At 45.4% G+C, this 26,721-nt stretch overlaps 2 protein-coding genes across 3 annotated transcripts in view; both read left to right on the top strand.

Moving 5' to 3' along the window:
• The window catches only part of LOC308514294 (uncharacterized protein C15orf39), a 36,367-nt gene extending 19,498 nt beyond the window's left edge, over window positions 1-16,869 (top strand). Inside the window, exon 4 of the transcript XR_013995583.1 lies at window positions 16,710-16,869. The gene's annotated coding sequence lies outside the window, so the exon portion shown is untranslated. The remainder of the gene's footprint in view (window positions 1-16,709) is intronic.
• Window positions 16,870-17,474: 605 nt separating this feature from the next.
• On the top strand, window positions 17,475-25,740 carry COMMD4 (COMM domain containing 4). Of its 2 annotated transcripts, XM_081084696.1 has the most exons (8): window positions 17,475-17,561; window positions 21,720-21,791; window positions 21,990-22,055; window positions 22,225-22,264; window positions 22,544-22,663; window positions 22,830-22,910; window positions 23,232-23,408; window positions 23,493-25,740. In XM_081084696.1, exons 1-8 carry the CDS (start codon window positions 17,559-17,561, stop codon window positions 23,531-23,533), a joined length of 600 nt encoding a protein of 199 aa, XP_080940822.1. In that variant the 5' UTR covers window positions 17,475-17,558; the 3' UTR covers window positions 23,534-25,740. The 2 variants fall into 2 exon arrangements, with proteins under 2 accessions (XP_080940822.1, XP_080940823.1); XM_081084697.1 differs by lacking the exon at window positions 21,990-22,055.
• Window positions 25,741-26,721: the final 981 nt, after the last annotated feature.

Raw genomic sequence — 26,721 nt, 5'->3', positions numbered from 1 at the left:
CAATGGACACGGACAATGGGGGGGGGGTTGAGGGCATGAGCGGGGGGGCGGGGGGTAACATGGGGATAAGGACACATATGTAATATCTTAATCAATAAAATATATATATATATAAAAGAACGACAAAGGAAAATGTTTCAATTAAAGATCATTTGACAACCAGTGGGGGAAGAAAATACTTATTGAATGTCAGCCATGTGCAATGCACTGTGGCAAGACAAAGATGAATAAGACAGTCATAGTTCAAGTTGTTTACAATCTTAACAAGAAGGATATTACATTTATAGGTAACAATAGTACAAATAAAGTATCAGTGATATAAAAATAGCTTTTGCATATATATTTTTTAAATATATTTTATTGACTTATTACAGACAGGAAGGGAGAGGGATAGAGAGTTAGAAACATCAATGAGAAAGAGACATCCCACTGGGGATGTGCCTGCAACCAAGGTACATGCCCTTGACCGGAATCGAACCTGGGACCCTTGAGTCCACAGGCCGATGCTCTATCCACTGAGCCAAACCGGTTAGGGCTCCTTTGCATATATTATAGAGTCAGGGGAGGGAAGATTTTAGGAAAATTATGTTATTTGAAACAAAGGTTGGGTAAGCTCCTGAAAGGTGCAAATGAATGGATATTTTTAATCAGGTTGGGAGTGGGAGGAGAGATATAACATAAATGAAAATAGAGAGATAGGGAATATTCAAGGAGTTTCCAGATATGATTAAATAGCCATGTTGGGCTGGAGCAAAAGGTAAGGAAATAGTGGGTGGCAAAGATGAAGAAGTATTAATAGATAGAGATCAGTTAATAGAGGACCATAAATGCCAAGCTTATGAATTTTTGGGGTTTAACTTGTTTTTTGAGGGATTATTAAACATTTTTATGTAGTGAGGTGATGGGTCACACCTGTGCCTTACGAAAATTAATCTGTCAATTGAGTGAAGGATGAATTAGATGAGAAATTAGAGAATACTTCAGAAAGTGGTTGTTGCAGTTTGGGTGGAAATATTTAATGGCCTGAACGAGGCTCAGGCAATAGGAATAGAATATTGCAGATAAAGAACAGGATTTACGTGGTAACTAATTCAATGTGGGATTGAGAAAGGAGTCACATCGCCTTGGCAGTAATGAGAATGTGCAATCTATTGATATATATATTGAATCCATTGGAAAAGGACACATGAATAATCAATTTTGGATCTTTTGAGTTGGACTTTTTGGTCTGCCACTTAAATTATCTGTTCCTTGATGACAGGGACTTTCACATTAGATTCTGAATACATGTCTAACACTCGCACCTGGCACACATTAGCTATGCAGTAAAAATTGTTTACTGACTGAAACTAGGTATAATTATTTAACAGACAACACTAGTAGAGAGGATTCCAACTAGAGATCTGGAACTTCACCACAAATATCCTGCTATGATATTTGAAGTTAGGTGGGAGGATGAGTCAACAAAGAAAAGGAAGAAAATTTATCCAAGTTAAGAATCTTTTTTTTTTAATTAAATCTTTATTGTTCAGATTATTACATTTGTTCCTCTTTTTTCCCCCCATAACTCCCCTCCTCCCAGTTCCCGCCCCACCATCCGCCCTCACTCCCCACCCACTGTCCTCATCCATAGGTGCACGATTTTTGTCCAGTCTCTTCCCGCATCTCCCACACCCCTTTCCCCCCCAAGAATAGTCAGTCCATTCCCTTTCTATGTCCCTGATTCTATTATAATCAACAGTTCATTCTGTTCATCGGATTATTTATTCACTTGATTCTTAGATTCACTTGTTGATAGATGCATATTTGTTGTTCATAATTTGTATCTTTACCTTTTTCTTCCTCTTCCTCTTCTTAAAGGATACCTTTCAGCATTTCATATAATCCTGGTTTGGTGGTGATGAACTCCTTTAGCTTTTCCTTATCTGTGAAGCTCTTTATCTGACCTTCAATTCTGAATGATAGCTTTGCTGGATAAAGTAATCTTGGTTGTAGGTTCTTGGTATTCATCACTTTGAATATTTCTTGCCACTCCCTTCTGGCCTGCAAAGTTTCTGTTGAGAAATCAGCTGACAGTCGTATGGGTATTCCCTTGTAGGTAACTGAGTTTCTTTCTCTTGCTGTTTTTAAGATTCTCTCTTTATCTTTTGCTCTTGGCATTTTAATTATGATGTGTCTTGGTGTGGTCCTCTTTGGATTCCTTTTGTTTGGGGTTCTCCGCGCTTCTTGGACCTGTAAGTCCATTTCTTTCACCAGGTGAGGGAAGTTTTCTGTCATTATTTCTTCAAATAGGTTTTCAATATCTTGCTCTCTCTCATCTTCTGGCACCCCTATAATTCTGATGTTGGTACGCCTGAAGCTGTCCCAGAGGCTCCTTACACTATCCTCGCATATTTGGATTCTTTTTTCATTTTGCTTTTCCGGTTGGGTGTTTTTTGCTTCCTCGCATTTCAAATCATTGACTTGATTCTTGCGCTCCTCTGTTCTGCTGTCAGGAGTCTGTATAATATTCTTTATTTCAGTCAGTGTATGCTTAATTTCTAGTTGGTTCCCCAATATAACATCGAGGGTCTCATTAGTTTTCTTGTAGATCTCATTAAGTTTATCGGCGGCTTCTAAACAGTTCTTGAGAGACCTTAAAAGTGTGGTTCTGAACTCTAGATCTTCCATTGACAATTTTGTCCTGTTTCTTTGTCTCCGCATTTTGTTATTCTTCCTTGGTGCACCCCCTAGTGGTCTTTGTTCGCAGTCTTATAAATCTTGATTGTTGTAGCTAATTCCAGGGAGGGTTTGACCTCCAGGCCAAGTGGCTATGAGAATCAGCTGTGTCAGCAGTGAGAGAACTTCTGTCCTCTAGGGAGGTGCTAATCTGGCGTTTGCCTGAGGCTATCCGGCAAATGCCTGTGTGCAGGGCTTGGGCGGGGCGGGTCACACAGGATCAACAGGGTGGTCCTGAGAGAGCAGTTATGGTGGCTCTCAGTCCTGTCCCCAGGGGCTCTGCCTCTCTGAGTCCCAGCACCCACTGCAAAGCTCGGAGAGAAAGCTGCACTCGCTCTGACCAAAGCCAGACAGTCCCGCTTCTCCCGTTTGAGTCTGGGTCCCTAAAGACGGGCCTGTATCTGGAGCTCAGAGTCTGCGACTCCCTCCCGATTGAAAACGCCAACCGCGCCCTCCGCCGCCAGCCCGCTCCGCGCACTCCGCACCTCAGAATTTGACTTCAGCACTGCGCCTCCTCTGAGTGTCCGTATGAGTTTCTCTTTCCTCCTAGTTGTAGGACTTCCACTCAGCCAGCTTTCCAGTGGTTTTGGGTGATGTCCGTTCCGTCTTTTAGTTTCACTTTTGAAGTAGTTGTTCAAAGCAGCAAACTCCGGCGTTAACCTATGCCGCCATCTTGGTTCTCCCCAAGTTAAGAATCTTGAGGAAAACCCCATTGTTAAGGGAAAGGAGTGGAATGATATATTTTAAAAGCAGCTTTAGGAGGTGTGGTAAATATGGAGGTTAGTTGTCAAGGCAAAGTGATAATGAGTAAGTGGAAATAGAGTTTACTGTATATAGTCATGCTATACTCCTTGCCCTGTTTAAGGAGCTATAAATTAGCATAGATTTCTTTAAGATTTTTTAAATGTTGCACTTTACATGGAATGGTACATGCTGTTTTCTTACCTGAGAATAATTTGTAAACTTACCATAATGCCTCACATTTCTTTGACATGTCTTTGTGACTTAGTACAGTAACTTATTTTTGCAATACCTGTCATTCAGAGTAATTTTAGGAATCCTATATAATAAAAGCCTAATATGCAAATCGACAGAATGCAGAAGCTGCCCACAGGCCCCAGGCCAACCAAGGCAGGTGCCAGTGGGGGCCCCCCCAATTGCCCCACTGGTCGCCCCGCAGATTGTACCTGATCGCTAGCCAGGGCAGGCCTAGGGACCCTACCCATGTACAAATTTTGTGCACCAGGCCTCTAGTGGTTTTATAATTTTACATGGCATTTTGCATAAAGGATATTCTTTTTTAAAAATATACATATATGATTGATTTCAGAGAGGAAGGGAGAGGGAGAGAGAGACAGAAACATCAATGGTGAGAGAAACCATGGATCAGCTGCCTTCTGCACGCCCCACACTGGGGTTTGAGCCTGCAACCTGGGCATGTGCCCTTGACTGGAATCGAACCCGGGACCCTTCAGTCTGCAGGCTGACACTTTATCCAGTGAGCCAAACTGGCTAGGGCATAAAGGATATTCTTTTCTTTTCTTTTTAAATAAATTTTATTGATTTTTTACAGAGAGGAAGGGAGAGGGATAGAGAGTTTAGAAACATCAATGAGAGAGAAACATCAATCAGCTGCCTTCTGCACACCTCCTACTAGGATTTTGCCCACAACCAAGGTACATGCCTTTGACCAGAATCAAACCTGGGACCTTTCAGTCCACAGGTCGATGCTCTATCCACTGAGCCAAAACAGATAGGGCATAAAATCCCTGGTTTTATGCCTTTTTATTTACTAGTATTAGTCTTTGTGAATTTGTAATTTCTCTAGTTATATGTATGCCTCTAATTTTGCTCTTTTTTAAAATATATCTATTTTTATTGAGTTTAGAGAGGAAGGGAGAGGGGGAGATAGAAACATCAATGATGAGAGAGAATCTTTGCTTGGCTGCCTCCTGCACACCCCCTCCTGAGGATTGAGCCCACAACCCAGGCATGTGCCCTGACTGGAAATTGAACCTGTGACCTCTTGGTTCATGGGTCGATGCTTAACCACTGAGCAACCCAACCAGTAAGAATTACCTAAATTTTGAATACCCACTTATGAACATCATGAGGATGGGAAAAGGAAAATCCATTCCTTTGGGAACTCCATGTTAATTTTAGATAAACAAATGTTTGGATAACTAAAAGGAAAAATTAATTTAAAATATTTTCCTAGACATTTAACTTAGCAAATAACTTTCTTATGGAGAGTAAAGCAATAATAAATGAAGATATCAGAATAGTGTTTAAACTCTACTTTGGTCCTATGATTCTTTGAAAGTAAAGTTTGAAATATACTCAGTGTCATTGATGTCTTAAATATGTTATTATCCCTATATGACTCATTTTTCTTTAGTATTCAAAGGGCAATATGTACTTTAGGTAGCAAGTTCAAGGTTTGAATCAACTTCTTAGCTCTGTTTAAATAGATGGCCTGAAAAACCATTACCCATGCTGATCAATATTTGGTGCTGGATTCAAATTGCAGACTAATGTAATTCTCTCACTGCATCTATTTATATAATTGTTGTTGCTAAAAGCATTCTAGGGGTTAAAACTGAGAATTAGGATAATGGTAAGTGGAAGTAGTTAAACTGAGCTGTCAGCAATGGTTGGCTGTACTTATAAACTCCAAAGTCCTTCTGACATTTTGTTCAAAAAATAAATTTTTTCCATATATGCTCAGTTTCTGATCTCTTCTCTAAAGACTGCTTTTGCTCAATTTTGTCTGTGTTTTTTATATCAACTATTTATATATACTATTTATATACTACTAGTGGCCTAGTGCACAAACTCGTGCACATTGAAAGGAAATTAATTAGAAGAAATATTTTAACATCACTATTCGCCCTTTCTCTAAAATAGAAGTGTCAACCAAATTCACGATCGACAATGACAACGCGTGCAATTGGTGCCAGCAAGAGCTTTATATGTATTGTACATGCATGAGTCAACTTAGCCATATATATGTGTGTGTGTGTGTGTGTGTGTGTCTTGCTTAATTAGAACTGCTTTCTGATGTAGCTAACTGTTTCCAGCTCAATGAAGCACCCCAACTTCTCTTTTAGGTACTTGTCAGCAACACAGCAGTAAATATCAACATGAAGCAGATTATTATTGTAGATCACACAGGGAGAACAAAGGGTGAAATATTTAACTGCAGCAGTGTTTGACTATATTCTATGCAGTGAGAAAACCTGAAGTCATTTTCAAGTCCATTCTTACTTCTTTTCAGTCGGTTCAATTTCTAAGCTTTCTAAATCTCTGTTTTCCAGCTGATGAAAAGAAAATGCAATTCCACTGAGTCTCCTATCAACCTACTCCAGGACTTCTGTGAGGATCAAATGAGATGAGGCACGAGAAAACACTTCACAGCCGAAACCGGTTTGGCTCAGTGGATGGAGCGTCGGCCTGCGGACTGAAAGGTCCCAGGTTTGATTCCGGTCAGGGGCATGTACCTGGGTTGCGGGCATATCCCCAGTAGGAGATGTGCAGGAGGCAGCTGATCGATGTTTCTCTCTCATCGATGTTTCTAACTCTCTATCTCTCTCCCTTCCTCTCTGTAAAAAATCAATAAAATATATTAAAAAAAAAAAAAAAAAAAAAGAAAACACTTCACAGACATTTGGTTAAAGTACAAAATGTTTGCACCTGGCTATAAAGCAAGTTGTGTTCCTGGGCTGAAGAAACTGCAAGGATGCTAGTCGCTAGGGAGAGGAATGTTTCTATCATTCCACTCCTTTCCCCTAACTTCAAATATCATAGCAGGATATTTGTGGTGAACTTCCAGATCTCTAGTCGTTAGGGAGAGGAAGCCGGGCGCCCACAGCGACTATTTCTGGGCTGGGCTGGGCTGGGCTGTGGGCTGCGGGCTGCATTTTGCACCATAGGGTCTCAGCAGTATTGGCTGCAATTTGGTGAGCTGTTGCTCCAGGGCGTTGGCAGGGCCTGTGTCCCACTTGGGGGAAGCCGAGTGTTGCTTTGTGGGTGCCAGGTCCATGGTGCCATTTCTCTATAAATGGCCAGTGCACGTCACAGCAGCTCCTGCATTGAGGGTCTGTCCCCTGCTGGTCAGTGCACGTCATAGCGACCGGTTGGAGGGACACTTAGTATATTAGCCTTTTATATACATAGATCGTTGCCTAAATATGTATGGGCTATATCTTTGTATCTAGTAGATTGTTAGACATCTCTACATGCATAGTAATTCAATCTCATTGAGCTCACATCTGAATTTATTGTGTAATTTTTAATAATTATAATCAGAAGTGTGCTGGTTAATATTTAACTGAAAGGGCTTCTTCAGAAAGCTCAGATTTGTGGTGGTTGTTGATTTCCTGTGAATGCATAGTTGGGAAGAGCATGCCATTATATAGAATATCACTATATAGAATATTTTATAGACCGATATGAGTACAACCTAATATATAAAAACCCAGGGTCCATAATGACCAACAGAAGGCTTGACCGAACACCAGAAGTCAGTCCTGCAGTCAATGCTGGGTTGTCGTGGAGACCCAGCACCTACTGCCGCCAATACAGGCTCAGCAACCCAGCACTGACTGCCGAGGGGGCTGCAGATCAGGCCCGGAGAGAGGCCTGAAGAGAGAGGCAGGGTCTGATCTGCAGCCTCCATGGCAGCTGTTGATCAGCCATTGCCTCTCTTTCTCTCTGGGCTTCACCAGCAGCCACTGCCTCTGTTTCTCTCCAGGCCTCTGTGGGGGCTGCTGATCAGCCCCGCCTCTCTGATCAGACCCGGAGATAGGCCCAGAGATGCTGACTGGCATAGAAACCAACCAATCAGAACCAAATCTGGGTCAACTGTGAGGAGCCAATGGCTGCCTAGGAGGTGGAGCTTCATATATATATATATTATTGATTTTTTACAGAGAGGAAGGGAGAGGGATAGAGAGTTAGAAACATCGATGAGAGAGAAACATCAATCAGCTGCCTTCTGCACACTCCTACTGGGTATGTGCCTGCAACCCAGGTACCTGCCCTTGACCAGAATCGAACCCAGAACCCTTGAGTCCGCAGGCCAACACTTTATCCACTGAGCCAAACTGGTTAGGGTGGAGGAGGCAGAGCTTTTGACGCTGACTGGCATAGAAACCGACCAATCAGAACCAAATTGGCCAGCAGGGAAGGGCAGTTTGAGGGAAGATCAGGTTGGCAGGGGAGAGCAGTGGGGGCGAGATCAGGCTGGCAGGGGAGGGCAGATGGGGGCAAGATCAGGCCAGCAGGGGAGGGCAGTTGGGGGCAACCAAGCCGGCAGGGGAGGGCACTTTGGGGCGAGATCAGGCCGGCAGGGGAGGGCAGTTGGAAGCGAGATCAAGCTGGCAAGGGAGGGTTGTTGGCGAGATCAGGCCGGCAGGGAAGGGTAGTTGGGGGCGAGAGCAGGTCAGCAGGGAAGGGTAGTTGGGGGTGAGAGCAGGTCAGCAGGGGCAGTTGGGGGCAACCAGGCCATCAGGGGAGGGCAGCTAGGGGTGATCAGGCAGGCAGAGGCAGTTGGGGGCAATCAGGCAGGCAGGTGAGTGGTTAGGAGCCAGTGGTCCCAGATTGCAAGAGGGATATCTGACATCCCCCAAGGGGTCCCCAGTTGGAGAGGGTGCAGGCTGGGCTGAGGGAAACCCCATTCCATGCATGAATTTCATGCACTGGGCCACTAGTATAATAGTAAAATGTAAAGTAACTAGTGATGCGTTTTGAGGTAATACTGAACAAAACGTATGAAGTAACTGTCTTTAGGCACTGAGCAATATACAGTGCAAGGTTAGTCTCTGAGAGAAGGGACTCACATGAAATTCTTTTTTTTGCAAAACCAACTTTTTTTTCTTTTAATCTTTTTTTTAAAATATATTTTATTGATTTTTCACAGAGAGGAAGGGAGAGGGACAGAGAGTTAGAAACATGATGAGAGAGAGAGAGACATTGATCAGCCGCCTCCCGCATGCCCCCCACTGGGGATGTGCCCGCAACCAAGGCACATGCCCCTGACCAGAATCGAACCCGGGACCCCTCAGTCCGCAGGCTGACACTCTATCCACTGAGCCAAACCAGTTAGGGCCATTAGATTTCTTATTCATTTATTTATTTTTATTTTTAGACTCAATTGTTGATAGTTATTATTTACTGCCATTTTATTATTCATATTTGTGATCTTTTTCTTTTTCTTCTCCCTCTTCTTAAAGAAAACTCTTCAACATTTCCTGTAATACTGGTTTGGTGGTGATGAACACCTTTAGCTTTTCCTTGTCTGGAAAGCTCTTTATCTGACCTTCAATTCTAAATGATAGCTTTGATGGGTAGAGTAATCTTGGTTGTAGGTCCTTGCTACTCATCACTTTGGAAGACAGCTATGCTCACCACTATACCACCAACGCAACCCTTACTCATCACTTTGAATATTTCTTGCCACTCCCTTCTGGCCTGCATAGTTTCTATGGAGAAATCAGCTGACAGTCATATGAGCACTCCCTTGTATATAACTAACTGCTTTTCTCTTGCTGCTTTTAATATTCTCTCTTTGTCTTTAGCCCTTGGCATTTTAATTATGATGTGTCTTAGTGTGGGCCTCTTTGGGTTCCTCTTGTTTGGGACTCTCTGTGCTTCCTGGACTTGTAAGTCTATTTCTTTTACCAGATAGAAGTTTTCTGTCATTATTCCTTCAAATAGGTTTTCAATATCTTGCTCTCTCTATCTTCATATTTTTAGATTCTTTTTTCTTTTTGCTCTTCTGATTGGGTGTTCCTTGCTTCCTCATATTCCAAATCAATTATTTGATTCTTAGAATCCTCTACTGTACTGTTGAATCCCTATAAATGATTCTTTATTTCAGTTAGTGTATGCTTAATTTATGACTTGTCCTTTTCCATGTCTTAGACATTCTCACTAAGATACTTGAAAGCCTCACTAAGTCTCTTGAAGATCCTTGAGTAACCTTATAACCATGGTTTTGAACTCTGTATCCAGTAGTTTTCTGTCTTCTGTTTCTTTATTTTGTGACATGTTTCTTTGTTTCTGCATTTTGGCTGCTTCCCTGTGTTTGTTTCTATGTATTGGATAGAGCTGCTATGTCTTCTGGAGTTGGTAGAATGGCTTTGTGTAGTAGGTGTCCTATAATAGGTCTCAGTGGCTCAGCCTCCCAGTCACCTGAGTGGGCACTCTAGGTGCGCCCCTGTGTGGGCTGTGTGCACAGTCTTGATGTAATTGAGCTTTGATTGCTGTTGGTGTCTCTGGGAGGAATTGACCTCCAGGCCAATTGTCTGTGAGGACCAGCTACAGCTACAGTGGGAAAGCTGCTGTGCAGGAGATCCCTGTGGAGCAGGACTTGCTTCAGTAGGGTTTTGGTGCTCACTGAGTCTGTCCATTGAGTGTGTTGCTTTTGGATGTGTAGAGGTGTAATCTGGTATGGTCTGAAGCTGTCCACCAGGTGCACTGGCTCTTGGATCTCCAGAGAGATGCAAAGTCAGCCACTGCCTGGGGCCACCTGGCAGGAGCTACAGAGAGATCTACAGATTCCTCCTATTTGTATTAGGTTTGGAAGTGCCTAGGTGAGGCTTAGCTGTGAAGCAAGGCAGGCTAGTTCTGGTACTAGGTCTTGGGGCTTTTTATTGATAGGTTTGGGGCATGCTGACACCAGCTGCAGCTTGTTTGAGAGATTTTAGCAAATCTGAAGCCTGAGGAAAATCAAGATGGTGGCATAGGTAAACACCGGAGATTGCTGCCTCACACAACCACTTCAAAAATAAAACTAAAAGACGGAACGAACATCATCTAGAACCACAGGAAGGCTGGCTGAGTGGAAATTCTACAACTAGAAGGAAAGAGAAAAGCATACCGAGACTCAGAGGAGGTGCAGTGCGGAAGTAAACTACAGAGGTACAGAGGCGCATGCGGAGAGGGTTGGTGGCTGAGGACACGGTTGTCTTTTTCAATCAGGAGGGAGTCTCAAGTGCTGGGCTCCAGTTCCAGGTGAGTCTCTGGGGACCCACACTCATACAGAAGAAAAGGGACTGTCTGGCATCCATTGGAACACAAGGGCAGCTTTCTCTCGGAGGTGCTCGCAGTGATTGCTGGGACACTGAGAAGCGGGGCCTCTGAGGGCAGGACTGAGAGCAGCCATAACTTCTCACTCCGCCCTGTTGATCCCCTGGGACCCCATCCCACCCAAGCCTTGCACGGAGGCTTTTGCATATGAAAGTCCAAGCCCTTTATATCTGAAAATTACTTAACAAACTGCAGCTGGCCCAAGGCCCCATGGCAACTTGCATTGCTTCACAGCTGGCTTCTGCTGGGTAGCCTCAGGCAGAGGCCAGATTAGCACCTCCTTAGAGATCCAGGAGCCCGGGGGGTCAGAGTGGGACCATCCAGATTGCAGCTCCTCGGATCCATAAAGGACACACTCAGGGGGCAGACTCAGTGAGCACCAAAGCCCCACTGAAGCAAGTCTTGTCCTGGAGGAGTGTCTCTAGCACAGAAGTTCTCCCACTGCAGAAACAGCTGATTCTCACAGCCAATTGGCCTGGAGGTCAATCCCTCCCAATGTTACCTACAAAAATCAAGGCTTAACTACAACAAGACTTTACACAAAGCCCACAAAGGGGTGGGCACTAAGAGTGTCTACCTCAGGTAATTGGGGAGGCTGAGCCACTGGGCCCTATAGGACACTTAGCACAGAAAGCCACTCTATCGACACAGTGAAGCATAAAAAATGCTGAGACAAAGAAACAGGACACAAATGACAGAAATGGAGGAAAGCAAACTATTAGATATAGAGTTCAAAACCACACTTTTAAGGTTTTTCAAGAATTTTCTAGAAACCGCTGATAAACTTAGTGAGACCCTCAAGAAATCTAGTGAGACCTTCGAGGTTGTGATAAAGGACCACCTAGAAATTAAGCATACGCTGACTGAAATAAAGGATATTATGCAGAGTTCCAATAGCAGACCAGAGGATCACAAGAATCAAGTCAAAGATTTGAAATATGAAGAAGCAAAAAACACCCAACCAGAAAAGCAAAATGGAAAAAGAATTAAAAAATACGAAGATAGTGTAAGGAGCCTCTGGGACAGCTTCAAGCATACCAACATCCGAATTATAGGGGTGCTGGAAGAAGAGAGAGAGCAAGATATTAAAAACCTCTTTGAAGAAATCATGACAGAAAACTTCCCCTACCTGGTGAAAGAAATAGACTTACAAGTCCAGGAAGTGCAGAGAACCCCAAACAAAAGGAATCCAAAGAGGACCACACCAAGACACATCATAATTAAAATGCCAAGAGCAAAAGACAAAGAAAGAATCTTAAAAACTGCAAGAGAAAGACAGTCAATTACCTACAAGGGAGTACCCATACGACTGTCAGCTGATTTCTCAACAGAAACTAAGCAGGCCAGAAGGGAGTGGCAAGAAATATTCAAAGTGATGAATGCCAAGAACCTACAACCAAGATTACTTTATCCAGCAAAGCTTTCATTCAGAATTGAAGGTCAGATAAAGAGTTTCACAGATAAGGAAAAGCTAAAGGGGTTCATCACCACTAAACCAGTATTATATGAAATGCTGAAAGGTATCCTTTAAGAAGAGGAAGAAGAAGAAAAAGGTAAAGATACAAATTATGAACAACAAATACACATATATCAACAAGTGAATCTAAAAATCAAGTGAATAAATAATCTGATGAACAGAATAAACTGGTGATTATAATAGAATCAGGGGCATAAAAAGGGAGTGGACTGACTATTCTTGGGGGGGAAAGGGGTGTGGGGGATGCGGAAAGAGACTGAACAAAAATCGTGCACCTATGAATGAGGACAGTGGGGGGATGGGAGAGGGCGGAGGATGGGAGGGGAACCCGGTAGAGGGGAGCTATGGGGGAAAAAAGAGGAACAACTGTAATAATCTGAACAATAAAGATTTAAATTAAAAAAAAAACAGACAGAGGAGCAACGATCAGACCATCAAATCTCAGAGGGAAGGTAGGGGAGGGTGGGGGTAAGGGGGAGAGATCAACCAAAGGACTTGTATGCATGCAGATAAGCCTAACCAATGGACACAGACACCAGGGGGCGGCGGGGGGGTGGGGGGGATGGGGGTAAGGACACGTATGTAATACCTTAATCAATAAAGAAAAAAATTAAAAATAAAAAAAAAAATTAATCTGAAGCCTGAACCAGGACAGGCCATTCATATGGAAAAGCTGCTGCCAACAGCTTGGGTGGGGATGTACATTGGAGGGGGCTAGGGCTAAACAAATGTATTTTAAAAGGCAACTTGATTAATGAATTTCAGAAATCCTAATTTTCCGGCTTCACTGCAGACCTACTGAATCAGAAACTCTGGGGAGTGGGGCTCAGTAATCTGTTTAACAAGCCCTTCAGGGGATTCTTTGTCATGATGCCCTCATAACAAAGGTGGAAAAATCATAGAAATGACAGTAACAGTGAAAATAAATGCATCTGCATATCACCTAAAGTCATGTGTGCACTTCCAGGTTCACACACCACATTCTGGGCAGGGCCTGCTGGTTGCCTAGCTCTAGGGGCTCCATTCACACAGATTATGACAAGAATAGCCCTCCTCCTGGAGAAACGGTGATCTAGTCCTACGCATACCACTTCTGGCCCTTAATTTCACCAAGAAAATGCAGGCTCTGAGGAGGGTAGAGACCTGCCCGAGGTAACCCAGCAACATGGTTAGACTCCTCTTCCAGTGTTCTCACCCCTGCTGGGACCCAAGGTAGACCCCACACGATTTCCAGTCTGCCCCTTGTTGCTACTGAGTGAAAAATTTAGGTTCTAACACAGAATATAGTGTAGGATAGCATTTTATAAATTTATATATATATGGTGGCTAAAAGGAAAAATTCTACTTCCCTATACACTGAAGCCTCTTGGTAGAGGCAGCTCTCACAGACACCAGAGAAGTATCAGACAGCTCCGAGTTCCTGGGAAAGGGCTATCCCCAACCTCAATCTTTGAATTCTCAAATAAATGCATTTATATGAGAGACCTTGACTACGTTGTGAAAAGCCAATTTCATGAAGCAACTAAAGCGTGCATCTTTATTGAAGAAGCAAAGCAAGCAAACCTATACATCTTGCTTATGAAGCTCAGATGGGCTCTCAGCTAATCTGAAGGGGAGTTGGGTGGGGGTCCAAGGCATTATGTACCCTCCTGTCTATAGGTCTCAATATTCCTCTGCTGAATATTTTGGTACAGATTAATTCTCAAGCTCCCTTTTTACTTTGTTATGGCCTTCCCAGAATTCATGAGAAGCACCTGGCAACTTTATCTTGCCAAGCTTTGAGACTGCTGGCTTCTCGGCTTAGGGAATAAAATTGCTCTTTTGTCCTTTCCCTTTCCTCCCTCCCTTTCTGTTAGGGAGGTTTTTAACCATTTCTCTCAAGTGTCCTTGACTGTGGAAGATAATGGCTTGTTATTAACCAGCTGGCTGTAAATGACCCACACTGTTTGGCCTTGTTTTAACTTTCCAGTCTCAGTGTCCCTATTCCTCCTGCCCTGGAATCCTGTAATATATCCTCCGTCAGAGACTTCCATACCTAAAATCTTTTAGGGTTGATGAGAGAGGAAGGCCCATCTTCTGTAATTACTTTGTGCTCTTAAGGGGTGTCAAACCTGCTGTTGTTAGAGTATGGAAACCTCTTCCTGTCTGTTCTAAAGGAGACAAGGGGATAGGATCTGAGACTGGAACAGAGGCCTTTGGTTGATGCTTCGAAAGAAGGGATGGACTGGAATGCCTGAAGCCTCATAACCTTGACACGGAGTTGTTGTTTCCTAGAAGTGACAAAATTGACAAGAAGGTTAATGGAGTGGAGGACAATTATATTAATTCCCACTCATTACATTACTTATCTATAATAGGTTTCTGTTTCTTGAAGAGGAATTTGAGGTCCTTGTTGGGTTCACAAGAGTAGATATCGGGTTGAGGCTTCTGTGGGGATTTATAAGAAACTAGAGGCCCGGTGCACAAATTCGTGCACGGGTAGGGTCCCTCGGCCTGGATTGGGACCAATCAGGGCCACAGGAGGTTGGCCAGCAGCAGGGGTAGAGGGCTGTGGGAGGTTGCCCAGCCAGGGGGAGGGGCCACGGGAGGTTGGCCAGCTGTGGGAGGTTGGCTGTGGGAGCGTACCTACCACCAAGGAGCAGCTCCTGCATTGAGCATCTGCCCCCTGGTGGTCGGTGTGTGTCATAGCAACTGGTTGACAGGTCATTCGTCACTTAGGCTTTTATATATAGAGATAGGTTTAATTTGAGAGAAGTACCCTTGTAACTTTTCCTTTAGGTGTAGTTCTTATTGTCATAAGACCTATGGGTAACATAGACACCTAGGACTTTGAGGTTTTTGGCATAACTTGGGTAGAATCCCTTTTCCTTAGCTATATGTGTCCAGCGGTTCCTTTCCTTTTGTCCTTATTTGTTTTAGTTTGATATACCTAATTAGGGTTCTGATTTGGGATTGTATCTTCCCCTGGTATGTATATGTGATGTTGACTCTGATGACCTGTTAATTTATTAGTATAAATCCTTAAAACTTTTATTATGTGTTGTTCTTTATCTATAGTGTAGTAGTGGAAGAGAACAATTTGTAAATTACTCTAAATTAAGTTATAAGTCAGTGTCAAGTGACTAAAACCCCTGTGTGAATTTGCTAGTACTCAGAAATCCGACCAAGTTTTTCTTTGTAAAGGGCCATAATATCTGGGGCTTTTGTGGGAAAATAACAATTGGTTTTGAAAAAAAATAAAGAGAGCTTTTTGGCCTTTTTATTTGTTCCCCTTTTTAACTTGTACAGATCTTCTGTGACTTATATGGACTTTTTGTGACTTATACAAATCCTTTGCAACTTTCATAGCCCCTCTTGGTTTGTTTCTTTTTAAACTTGACTTGGCCCTAGCTGGTTTGGCTCAGTGGACACAGCGTCGGTCTGCGGACTGTAGGGTCCTGAGTTTAATTCTGGTCAAGGGCACATGCCTGGTTTGCGGGCTCCATCCTCAGTGGGGGTGGGGGGGAGGTTGCCAACCAATGATTCTCTCTCATTATTGATGTTTCTATCTCTCTTTCCCTCTCCTTTCCTCTCTGAAATCAATAAAAAATATATATTTTTTTAAATGTATTTTTATTGATTTCAGAGAAGGAAGGGAGGGGGAGATAGCTGATCAATAAGAGAGAATCATTGATCAGCTGCTTCCTGCATGCCCCCAACTGGGGATCAAGCCCGCAACCTGGGCATGTGCCCTTGACAGGAATTGAACCCAGGACCCTTCAGTCCACAGGCCGATGCTACATCCACTGAGCGAAACCTGCTAGGGCTAAAAGTATATATTTTAAAAAAAGAATTTTTATATAAAATAAAATACTTGACTTGGGCATTTTAGAGGCTTTAGTTTAAAAGTATCTTCCTTTTTCTTTTTTCTTTTACAAGGGGAGAAGTCCCCCACCCTCCCTATAGCTTTTGTAGTTTATATAAGGACACTATTTCCTATCCTTGTTAACACTTAAAATGTCTGGAAAAGAGGTGGGGGAAGATATCACACCTGGGCTTATTCTCAGGACTAGTCTTTGGTCTATTCTCTTATGTATTTTTGTTGTTTCTGCTGGGTTTTTGTTGTTGTTGTTGTTTTGGGGGAAGGGGAGGCAGTGTTGTTTTAACTCTTCAAGTGAATATTGGAAACTTAAGTTTTCCTAGACCATCTAACTAATGCAATTTAAAACAAACATTTTTTCTCCCATTTATCAGGAAAATTTAAGATAAAACATCTAACATTAGTGAAGCCCTAGGGAAAGAGCGCTCCTGAATGTTAGGTCTGATCAAAGAATTGAATCAATGCCCCCTCCCCTGGGAACTGACCTTTAGGTCACTTCACAATGGACAGTCCACTTGCTTAGACCACATTCCACTTGCTAAGACCATTATCTCTCCCCTCCAGCGTTTCCCAGAATCTGGACCTGCACAGAGAACTCTCTGCCCAGAGAAAGCCCGCCTAGAGTCCTTTAAAAACCTCTGACTCCCTGTCTTCCGGGGCTGGCGCCATTTGGGGGCTCAGCCCATCTGGGTTTCCAGATGACCTAATAAATTCATAATCCTTTACCCCTTTTGGCCTCGAGCATTCCTCTTTCGGTGACCCTAACACTGAACTTGTTATTTGTTACCGCCCTCTTTCCTAGGCAACTAGGGGGTTCATCAAAATGAAAGAAAATAAGCAGGCATTTATGGAGATGCCCAGGGTACTGATAATGTTTTCTTATATGGGTGCCAGTGACATGGGGTGCACAGTTTATGAAAATTCATTAAGCTTTGTACTTACGTACAATTTTCTGAATGTGTATCATATTGTAATCACGTTTTTAAAATATGGCTTTCGCCACAGCCCACACCTACGGCTGTGCTTGCCGTGGAGATCGTGGAAATGACCTGAGGCCCCTCCCAAGGGAATTACATTAAGTTCCAGACCCGGCTCCCGGGCGCCTGATCCCTTAACTCGAACAAATTAAATGGCTTCCGCTCCCTATTTTCTGCTGTTTTGAGTGCCTCGGTTAACCGGAGAAGGTGCCGGCCATTTGCCGGGAGGGTTTCTGGAAAGACCCTGGCCTTCAGCCCGGCGGCAGCTCCCGGTGAGGCGACCTGCCCCGTCCGGTCCGAGGAGGCCCCGCCCCGCCCCGCCCCGCCCCGCCCGGTCCGAGGAGGCCCCGCCGCGCCCCGCCCGCGCCACGTGATCTCCACGTCCTCCGACCCGGAGCTACAGGAAGGAGAAGGTCCGGCCGGGCTTCCTGGCGCTATGGTGAGGAAAGGGGGTGCGAGGCCGCGGATGCTGGGCGGGCAGGGCAGGGTCCCCCAGATCTCGTGGCTGCCCCTTCGGAAGGGTGAGGCGCGGGTGCGAGGAGATGGGGAAGCCGCGCTGGCACCTCGACAAACCCTTGGGTGCAGTCGTGCGGGCCGCCGACTCCGCAGCCGGGTGGGAGTCCCGGGCGCTTCTTCGGCGAGAAGGAGGCAGGCCTGAGGGCCGGGCGGGGCTGGGGCCGGTTCGGAGTGGTAGTGCCACCGTTGCTCGCTGCAGCCCTCCTGTCCCAGGGCTTGAGCAAGAACTGGCCGAGAATCACGCTCAGCCTCGCCCTGACCGGTTTGGCTCAGTGGACAGAGCGTGTGGGCCTGGATCCCAGGTTCCGTTCTGGTCAAGGGAATGGACCTGAGCTGCAGGCTCCACCGGCCTGGTCTGGGCAGGCGACCAGGGATGTGTCCCTCTCACATGGATGTTTCTCTCTCCCTCCCTCCCCTCCATTCTCTCTAAAAATGAATGGAAAATATCTTAGGTGAGGAATAACAACAACAAAAGAAATTAGGCTCAGTCTGATTCTTCGCTGTTAAGCTCCATCTCTCTTTCCAGAGCCAGCAAGGAGTTTGGGTTGGGACCGAGGGGAAGAGACCCAACTGCACCCTGAGCAGAGTGATAGGAAAGCAATCTGAGACCTGGGGCCGGGAAGAAAGCTGGCTCCTTGCAGTGCAGTTTGTGTACTAGGGCTTAGGGGGTAGGGGGGTGGGGGCTGTTCTTCACACAGGGACCGGCACACTCACAGACCTCAGGGGTTACAGAGCGGGGCTCCCTAGGAATGAATGCATGACCCCAACTGGAAGGGTATAAACCGGAGGTTAGTGAAAGATGAGGCTGGACAGGTAAGCAAAGACCAGAGCTTGCTGGGTTTTAAGAGCCACATTTGGACTTTAAGAAGAGGGCACTGGCAAGTTTAGGAAGATCCTTTTGGTCAGTTTGTGGAGGGAGCAGGAAGGGAGCAGAGAGCCCAGGCTGGGGCAGCAAGACCCCCCGAGATGGTGGTGACCTGAATTAGGGTGGAAAGAGTGGAGATAGAAGTGGCGGGGAGTTAGCAGGGCTCAGGGATTAAGTGCATGAGGAAAAAGGAGAGGGAGGTGTTTGGGTTTGGTTCCCAGGTGGTTGTGCTCAGTGGAGTTGGAAACTCAATAGGGGAAGCAGGTTTCAGTGGGAAGAGCATTACAGTGTGGGGTTTGTTCTCAGCCCAGTAGAGATGTGGAAAGATGGACATGTGTATTGCTGTGGGTTAGAACTCTGCCAGGCAATAAGGCCAACTGATCAGGGGAATGGAGGATACTGGCAAGACATGATTGACAGAGTGGATTTGCATTCTAACAGAGGAACGGATAAATAACAAAACATGATATGTGCTGTGGAGATTAAGCAAGAAACATAAGCAGTATAGTAAAGAGTGATTTTTATTTTTTAACAGCTTTATTGAGAAACACACATGTGTAAATATACAGTTCAATATATTTTGACATGTATGGCTCATGAAAATGTTATCAGGATCAAGCTAATGAACACACCCACTGGCCCCTGAAATTTCCTTGTGTAAGGGGCTATTTTATTTTTTTAATTAATTAATCTTTATTGTTCAGATTATTACAGATGTTCCTTTTTTTCCCCCCCATAGCTCCCCTCCACCTGGTTCCCACCCCACCCCATGCCCTTACCCCCCAACACTGTCCTCATCCACAGGTGTAAGATTTTTGTCCAATCTCTTCCCGCACCCCCCACACCCCCTTCCCCCCAAGAATTGTCAGTTCACTCCCTTACTATGCCCCTGCCTCTATTATATTCACCAGTTTATTCTGACTTAATTTTTAGGTTCATTTGTTGATAGGTATTTATTTGTTGTCACTTTATTGTTCATAGATTTTATCTTTACCTTTTTCTTCTTCTTCCTCTTCTTAAAGAATATCCTCCAGCATTTCATATAATACTGGTTTGGTGGTGATGAACTCCTTTAGCTTTTTCTTGTCTGTGAAGCTCTTTATCTGACTTTCAATTCTAAATGATAGCTTTGCTGGGTAGAGTAATCTTGGTTATAGGTTCTTGCTATTCATCACTTTGAATATTTCTTGCCACTCCCTTCTGGCCTGCATGGTTTCTGTTGAGAAATCAGCTGACAGTCATATGGGTACTCCCTTGTAGGTAACTGACTGTTTTTCTCTTGCTGCTTTTAAGATTCTCTCTTTGTCTTTTGCTCTTGGCATTTTAATTCTGATGTGTCTTGGTGTGGTCCTCTTTGGATTCCTCTTGTTTGGGGTTCTCTGCGCTTCCTGGACTTATAAGTCTATTTCTTTCACCAGGTAGGGGAAGTTTTCTGTCATGATTTCTTCTAATAGGCTTTCAGTATCTTGCTCTCTCTCTTCTTCTGGCACCCTGATAATTCCGATGTTGGTATGTTTGAAGTTGTCCCAGAGGCTCCTTACACTAGCTTCATATTTTTGGATTCTTTTTTCGTTTTGCTTTTCCGGTTGGGTGTTTTTTGCTTCTTCATACTTCAAATCTTTGACTTGATTCTTGGGATCCTCTCGTCTGCTGTATCTCTGTATATTATTCTTTATTTCAGGCAGTGTATGTTTAATTTCTGACTGGTCCTTTTCCATTTTTTTGGCATTCTCATTAAGATCCTTGAACATCTCACTAAGTTCCTCGGAGGTTCGTAGAAGATTCTTGAGTAGCCTTATAACTGTGGTTTTGAACTCTATGTCCTCCATTAGTTTGCTTTCCTCCATTTCTTTCATTTTTGACATGTTTCTTTGTCTTCGCATTTTTGGCTGACTGCGAGGATCCGCTGTGTCTATAAGAAGAACTGCTGTGCTGGAGACACCCTTATGGGGCAGGACTTGCTTCAGTGGGTCTTTGGTGCTCACTGAGTCTGCCTCTTGTGTGTGTCCCTTATGGATGTGAGGAGTTGAAATCTGGTATCTGACCAGGGGTACCCTGGCTCCTGGATCTCCAAGTCAACCACTGTGTGAGTCCACCCAGCAGGAGCTACAGCAATACCAGCAGATTTCTCCTCTTTGTTTGGAATTTGGAAGTTTTGAAGCTTTCTGACCCAACTGCAGTTAGATTAGGCTGCAAAAGCTGAGGTGATTCCTTTGTGCCGCTGAGCACAGCTTGGGAGGGGATGTAATTTGAGTGGGACGGGGTCTCAGAGAATCACCAGGGCAGAGCAAGCAGCAATGGCTGTTGTCTCCGCGATTCCTCGCGACTCCGCGTCTCTGCAGTCCAGCACCCCCACAGCAACAATGATCCCTGCAAGCAGCTCTGCGAGAAAGCCCCCCTCACTTTCCAAACCGCTGCAAGACAGTCCAGTTTCTCCCCGTAGGAGTCTGGGACCCCGGCCTCTTTGCCTTAAAGGAGCTCAGTGCGTTCGAGAGCTTGTATCCCCTTCCAATTGAAAAAAACCACGCACCCAGGTGCAGCCGCCTCCTGCGGGCCTCTGTACCTCTGTTCTTGGCGCCTCTGCACCTCCTACCCGATCTCAGCGTGCTTCTTTCTTTCCTTCTGGTTGTAGAATTTCCACTCGGCCAGCTTTCCCATGGTTCTGGATGATAGCTGTTTTGTTTTATAGTTGTAGTTTCAATGTTATTGTGGGGGGCAGCACACACAGGTTTATACCTTATGCCGCCATCTTGGTTCTCCTCTGTAAGGGGCTATTTTAGAAAGTATGATCAGAAAAGGGCCATCGGAAGAGGTGTCATTTGAGCAGAGATCTGAATGAAGTAAGAGAGCAAGCAAACCATAAGGACAAAGGTGGGAGAGTGCCTGGTGTAACAGGAACAGTAGGGAGGCCAGTGTGGCTGGAGCCAGGGAGGAAAGGGAAATGAGAGAGGTCACTGGCTGTGAGGCCAGGGACTTTATTTTGTTCTGTGGGATCTACCACAGAGGAGGCACCCAGTCAATGTTTGCTGAACAGATGAATGCCTGGGACAGGCATCAGAACAAAGTTTGGTGGCAGGGTGGGTCAGGGAGGGGCTTCTCTCAACAGCCTGATAGTCAGGGAGATCAAGTGGCTCCCTGAGAAACAGTAGTGTGGGAGACACCTGGCCACACCTCACCCCTCCTTCCAGCCTGACCACTTGTTTCACTCCCTTGCAGAGGTTCCGGTTCTGTGGTGATCTGGACTGTCCTGACTGGGTCCTGGCGGAGATCAGCACACTTGCCAAGATTGTTGAGTGCACGGGGTCATCTTGGGGGCCTGGGGGACAGAGGGATTGGGGGTGGGGACCCTGGGAGTCGAGGGTCTGGGCCTCAGTGCCCTCAGCCCATCCGAGCATGCTGTGTGGCTGCTCACATGGATAACCTTGTGAGCAGCCCCCAGCATGGAGGGATGAGGGCCATCGGGCTGATGTTGGGCCTTCCCTCCAGTCCTCCGTGAAGCTGAGGCTGCTGTGCGGTCAGGTGCTGCAGGAGCTTCTGGGGCAGGGGATGGATGTGAGTGCCTGGTCCAGCACCCCTTGTCCCACAACCCTAAGAGTGCACCAAACCCAGGGAAGTGGGTGATCAGCCTCCTGCCCATCGTTACCACAGGATCCAGGCGATTGGGGGTAAAGGGGTGGCACGCAGGGGTCTGGCACCCTTACAGGCCTCCTTTCCCCCACAGTACGAGAAGGTCCAAAAGCTCACTGCTGATGCCAGGTTTGGTGAGTACCCCACTGAGTCCACGGACTTTGGGCAACTCTGGCTACTCGGCCTGGGACCTGGTACAGAGACCCCTTTATCCAGCAGCTCACCTTGACCCACCTGCCTCAGCAGAGGAACCTGAGGAGAAGACATTGACAATCTACCCCCAGTGTCCTCTGCCAGCAGTAGCAATGCTTATGGCTCCAGGAGGCCTGGGGGCTCTGAGCTGAAGATACTAGGGCAACAAGGAGGTAGCTGGGGCTATAGTGACACCTCCTACCCCCCATGGGTCTCCCCAGAGTTGGGCGATGTGAAAGCCACTGTGGCAGTACTGAGTTTCATCCTCTCCAGTGCGGCCAAGCATAGCGTGGATGGCGAGTCCTTGTCCAGTGAATTGCAGCAGCTGGGGTTGCCTAAAGGTATGGGGACCTGGGCAGGCCAAGGGCTGCCGTGAGATGCACCCTGGCCAGACCATGTGACCATGAGATGCACCCTGCCCTTTCTGGGCCAGGAGCCTGATACCTGCCCTCTGAGCAGCCCTAGCAGCCACTTGCTTACCTCAGGGGACCTCCATTCTGCCTCCAGAGCACGCAGCCAGCCTGTGTCGCTGTTATGAGGAGAAGCAAAGCCCCCTGCAGGAGTACTTGCGGGCCTGCAGTTTGCGTGGTGAGTGTGGAGTCAGTCAAGGTGCGGTTTTGGGTCTATTCTAGAAGGTACATGTAGCATGGGATGTGCTTGTTCTCAGAAGGTTTACTCATGGTCACATGTCACAATCACAGAGCCAGGGCTTCTGACTCTAGCCAGGTTTCTTTCTTCTGAGATCTGTGGATCTGAGAAGCCACTGTGACCTGAGCTCCCAGTTATTGAGCACATGCTGTGGGTCAGAGGTCAAAGGAAGAAGAGCTTCCCCAAAGCCATACAACCTGAAGGGCTGAGGACTGTGTGGTTCACCTGCCATGAGCCTGAGAGCCCTACCCTGTCTCTCAGTAAATAGGCTGGCAGGCACGGGCTGGCGGGTAGACTACATCATGAGCTCCAGCCTGCTACAGTCCGTGGAAGAGCCAGTGGTACACCTGCAGCTGGAGGTGGCAGCTGCCCCAGAGGCCCCAGTCCAACTTGTTGCCCTATCCCTCTCAGCAGACAAGTTCCAGGTCCTCCTGGCAGGTAAGGCTCAGCTATACCTGGAGAGGTTAGGGCCCTCTCAGATCCCACCTGACAGCTGCCCACTGCTTACCTCTTCACTGGCAGAACTGAAGCAGGCCCAGACCCTGATGAGCTCCCTGGGCTGAGGAGAAGATTGTTGGTGGCCCACATGGAGCTGCCCTACCCGATGAAGTTGTTGCCCTCGAACTTCTCTTCAGGACCCTGGAGGCCTGACTTCCTGGATCTCTGGCTTTCTAGGTTCCTACTTGAAAATTCAGCATAGCGATCCTGAGAACTTTTCCAGAATTGTCTTCCCTCCCCCATAAAAGATACTTGTTGATGGTTCTCCCAAGCAGGAAAAATAAACAGAAGTGTAAAGGAATGTGTGCATATGTTTTTTTAGGTTCAGATCAAAGGTTTTTGTGAGCCAAGTGACTAGCGAATCCCCCATTTTCTCTTTTCAACTGCTGATTGAGGCAGGTCAGGGGTGCGGTAGATGGAGGACCAAAATGGAACCCAAATCTGTAGATGGGAGAAATCAGGGTTCTAGCCCCTAGTCCTGTGATGCTCTTGGCTCTGCCCTCCCTGTGTGGTCTGGTCCTTAGGCTGGCAGCAAGTGGTGGCCCCAGTGCCAGATGCCCAAATAGAGAAAGAGAGCCCTTATCTACCTGCCATCTTCGTTAGAAAGAGAGAAGGGCCCATGCCCGAACCACTCACTGGCAAGAGTGGTTGTGGACTGAATGTGCCCCCTCCCTCAATTCATATGTTGAGCCCCTCACTCCCAGTGGGATGGTTTCAGGCAGTGGAGCGTTGGGGAGGTGATTACGTTTCGATGAGGCCAAGAGAGCGGGACCCTTATGATGTGCCCTTTTCTGTTCCCTTATAAGAAGAGAAAGACAGACACGCTCCACACCCATGTGCCAAGGAAAGGCCTCATTCTCACACAGCAAGAAGACAGCTGTCTTACCAGGATCTGAATCTGCTATGTCCTTGATCTTGGACTTCCAAAAATTATGGAACTAGAGATAGATGTCTGTTGTTGAAGCCACCCAGTCTATGACATTTTGTTACAGCAGCCTGAGCAGAGTAAAACAAATGGCCTCCCAGGACTGGCTTAAACCAACCAGGGCTCCTGGTAGGAAAGACTGATTCCAAGGCTGGGGGAGGGAGAGTACAAGGTGAGCCTGTAACATCTTGGGAAGCAAAGAATAATGAGTCATGTCAAAGAGCCAGCTGGTCAAAGACTGGATAGTTGAAGCATCCAAAGGATAAGGACTGACTCTGTTCCTGACTTATGCTTCTGGAATAATGGAGCAAATGAACTTTTCCTGATTCCTCCACTAAGTTCAGCTAAAATCCTTGGACATTACGTATAAAACAATCCATAAGATCTCTGTCTTGCTGAACCTGGTTCTTTGGCTAGAGAGAGCAGGGGTTTTTTTTGGTTTTTTATCCTCACCTGAGGATATTTTTTCCATTGCTTTCAGAGAGAGAGGAAGGAAGGAGGGGAAGGAGAACGAGAGCTAGACAGACATTGATGTGAGAGAGACACAACATACTTTGTCATGTTTTTCAGTTCCTGAGGATCATAGCCAGTCTCCCTTCTCTCTACTTTCAGAAACGTGGATTTTCTTTTTGCTTCACGTATCTTGAGCTGGGTGCTAGAGAAGCTAGCACAGAGACAAAGAAAAAAAAGCCCCAACAAAAGCCTGCTCTCTCTCCCTGGCTGATGTGCTCAATGGTTAGAGCATCTGCCCTGTCACTAAAAGGTCGTGGGTTCGATTCCCAATTGAGGGCACATACCTGGGTTGTTCGCTTCCCACCCTGGTCAGGGTGCATGCAGTAGGTACCCAGTTGATGTGTCTTGCTCACATCGATGTCTCTGTCTATCTCCTTACCTTTCTTACTCCTTTCCTTCCACTCTCTGAAAAGCAATGGAAAAAATATCTCAGATGAGGATTTTTTTAAAAAGCCTGCTCTAGCCAAAGGACCAAGTTCAGCAAGACAGAAATCTTACAGAAGCAGCTTCCAGCCACACACACAAGTACAGCTGCTCTTCCACCTACCAGCAGAGGCTGAGTAGGGGCCTAGATTCCCAAGGCAGGAAGGAGGCATTTCCCCCTTTCCCCACTGGCACTGTGTCAGAAGAGACCTACTTTACATGAGACAGTTAAGATCCAGAGTCATAATATAAACATCCAGGATTCAATTATAAAATCATTAATACCAAGAACCTAGAAAATCTCAACTTGCATGAGAAGACAACCAATACCAACATTAAGATGACTCAGACATTAGAATTCTATGTCAAATATTTATAAGCAGCCATCATAAAAATGCTTCAAGCCTCAGCAAAGAAATAGAAGATAAAAAGAACCGGAGAATTTTTAGAACTGAGAGCTAAATAACCAAAGTAAAATCTCAGTGGATGGACTTAACAGCAGAAGAAAGATCAATAGAAATTACCCAATGTGGACAACAGAGAGAAAATAGCATGGGAATACACCCACAACACCTCGGGGACCTGTAGGACTATAACAAAAGATCTCATATTCATGTCATCACAGTGTTCCAGAAAGTGAAGAGAAAGAGGGTGGGACAGAAAAGTATTGAAATAATGGCTGAAAAATTTCCCAATATGGCACAAGACAAACCTACAGAGTTAAGCAGAACGGACCCCACATAGATCAAACCCAGAGGAACCCATGCCAAGATATATCGTAACCAAACTTAGGAAAACTAAAGGAAAGAAAGAAATCTTGAAAGCAGCAAGAGAGAAGTGACACCTTACCTATAAGGGGGAAACAATTAGAATTGGATTTCTCATCAGAAATCAGGCCAGAAGGAGGAAGCACAGCATTTTTCAGGCCCTGAAAGAAAAGTGTCAACCCAGAATCCTGTATTCAGTGAAAATTACCTCAAGAATAAAAAGGGAAATCAAGACTTTCTCAGATGAAAGGTATAATTAATATAATGTGTTACCAGCAGACCTAACCTAAAAATAAAAAGGGTATAGGAGCATCTCTAAATAGAAGAAATGATGAAAGAAGGAATCTTGAAAAGAGCAAAAATATACAGTAGACTTCTATGTTATCACAGAATCCCACAGACACTTCTCTCATTGCATTAGTAAATATTAGTAACAATGCATTGTAACTTTTTATTGACTCATTAGCCTCTTTTCCCAGCCTGAGTTTCTTAAGGATGAGAATTGTGTTCCATAGTTGAATAGCCCCAATGCCTAATAAAATACTCTTTCAGTAATGGGGGTGGGTTGGGGTAGGGAGGGATATGGACTGCAATGGATTTAAAGATGTTGACTGCAATGAATTTA

The sequence above is a fragment of the Myotis nattereri genome (genome assembly GCF_964212035.1).
Source record: "Myotis nattereri genome assembly, chromosome: 1".
NCBI classification, from domain to species: domain Eukaryota; kingdom Metazoa; phylum Chordata; class Mammalia; order Chiroptera; family Vespertilionidae; genus Myotis; species Myotis nattereri.
Note: the sequence above shows the minus strand (reverse complement) of the source record. Positions and strands in the feature narration are given on the sequence as shown.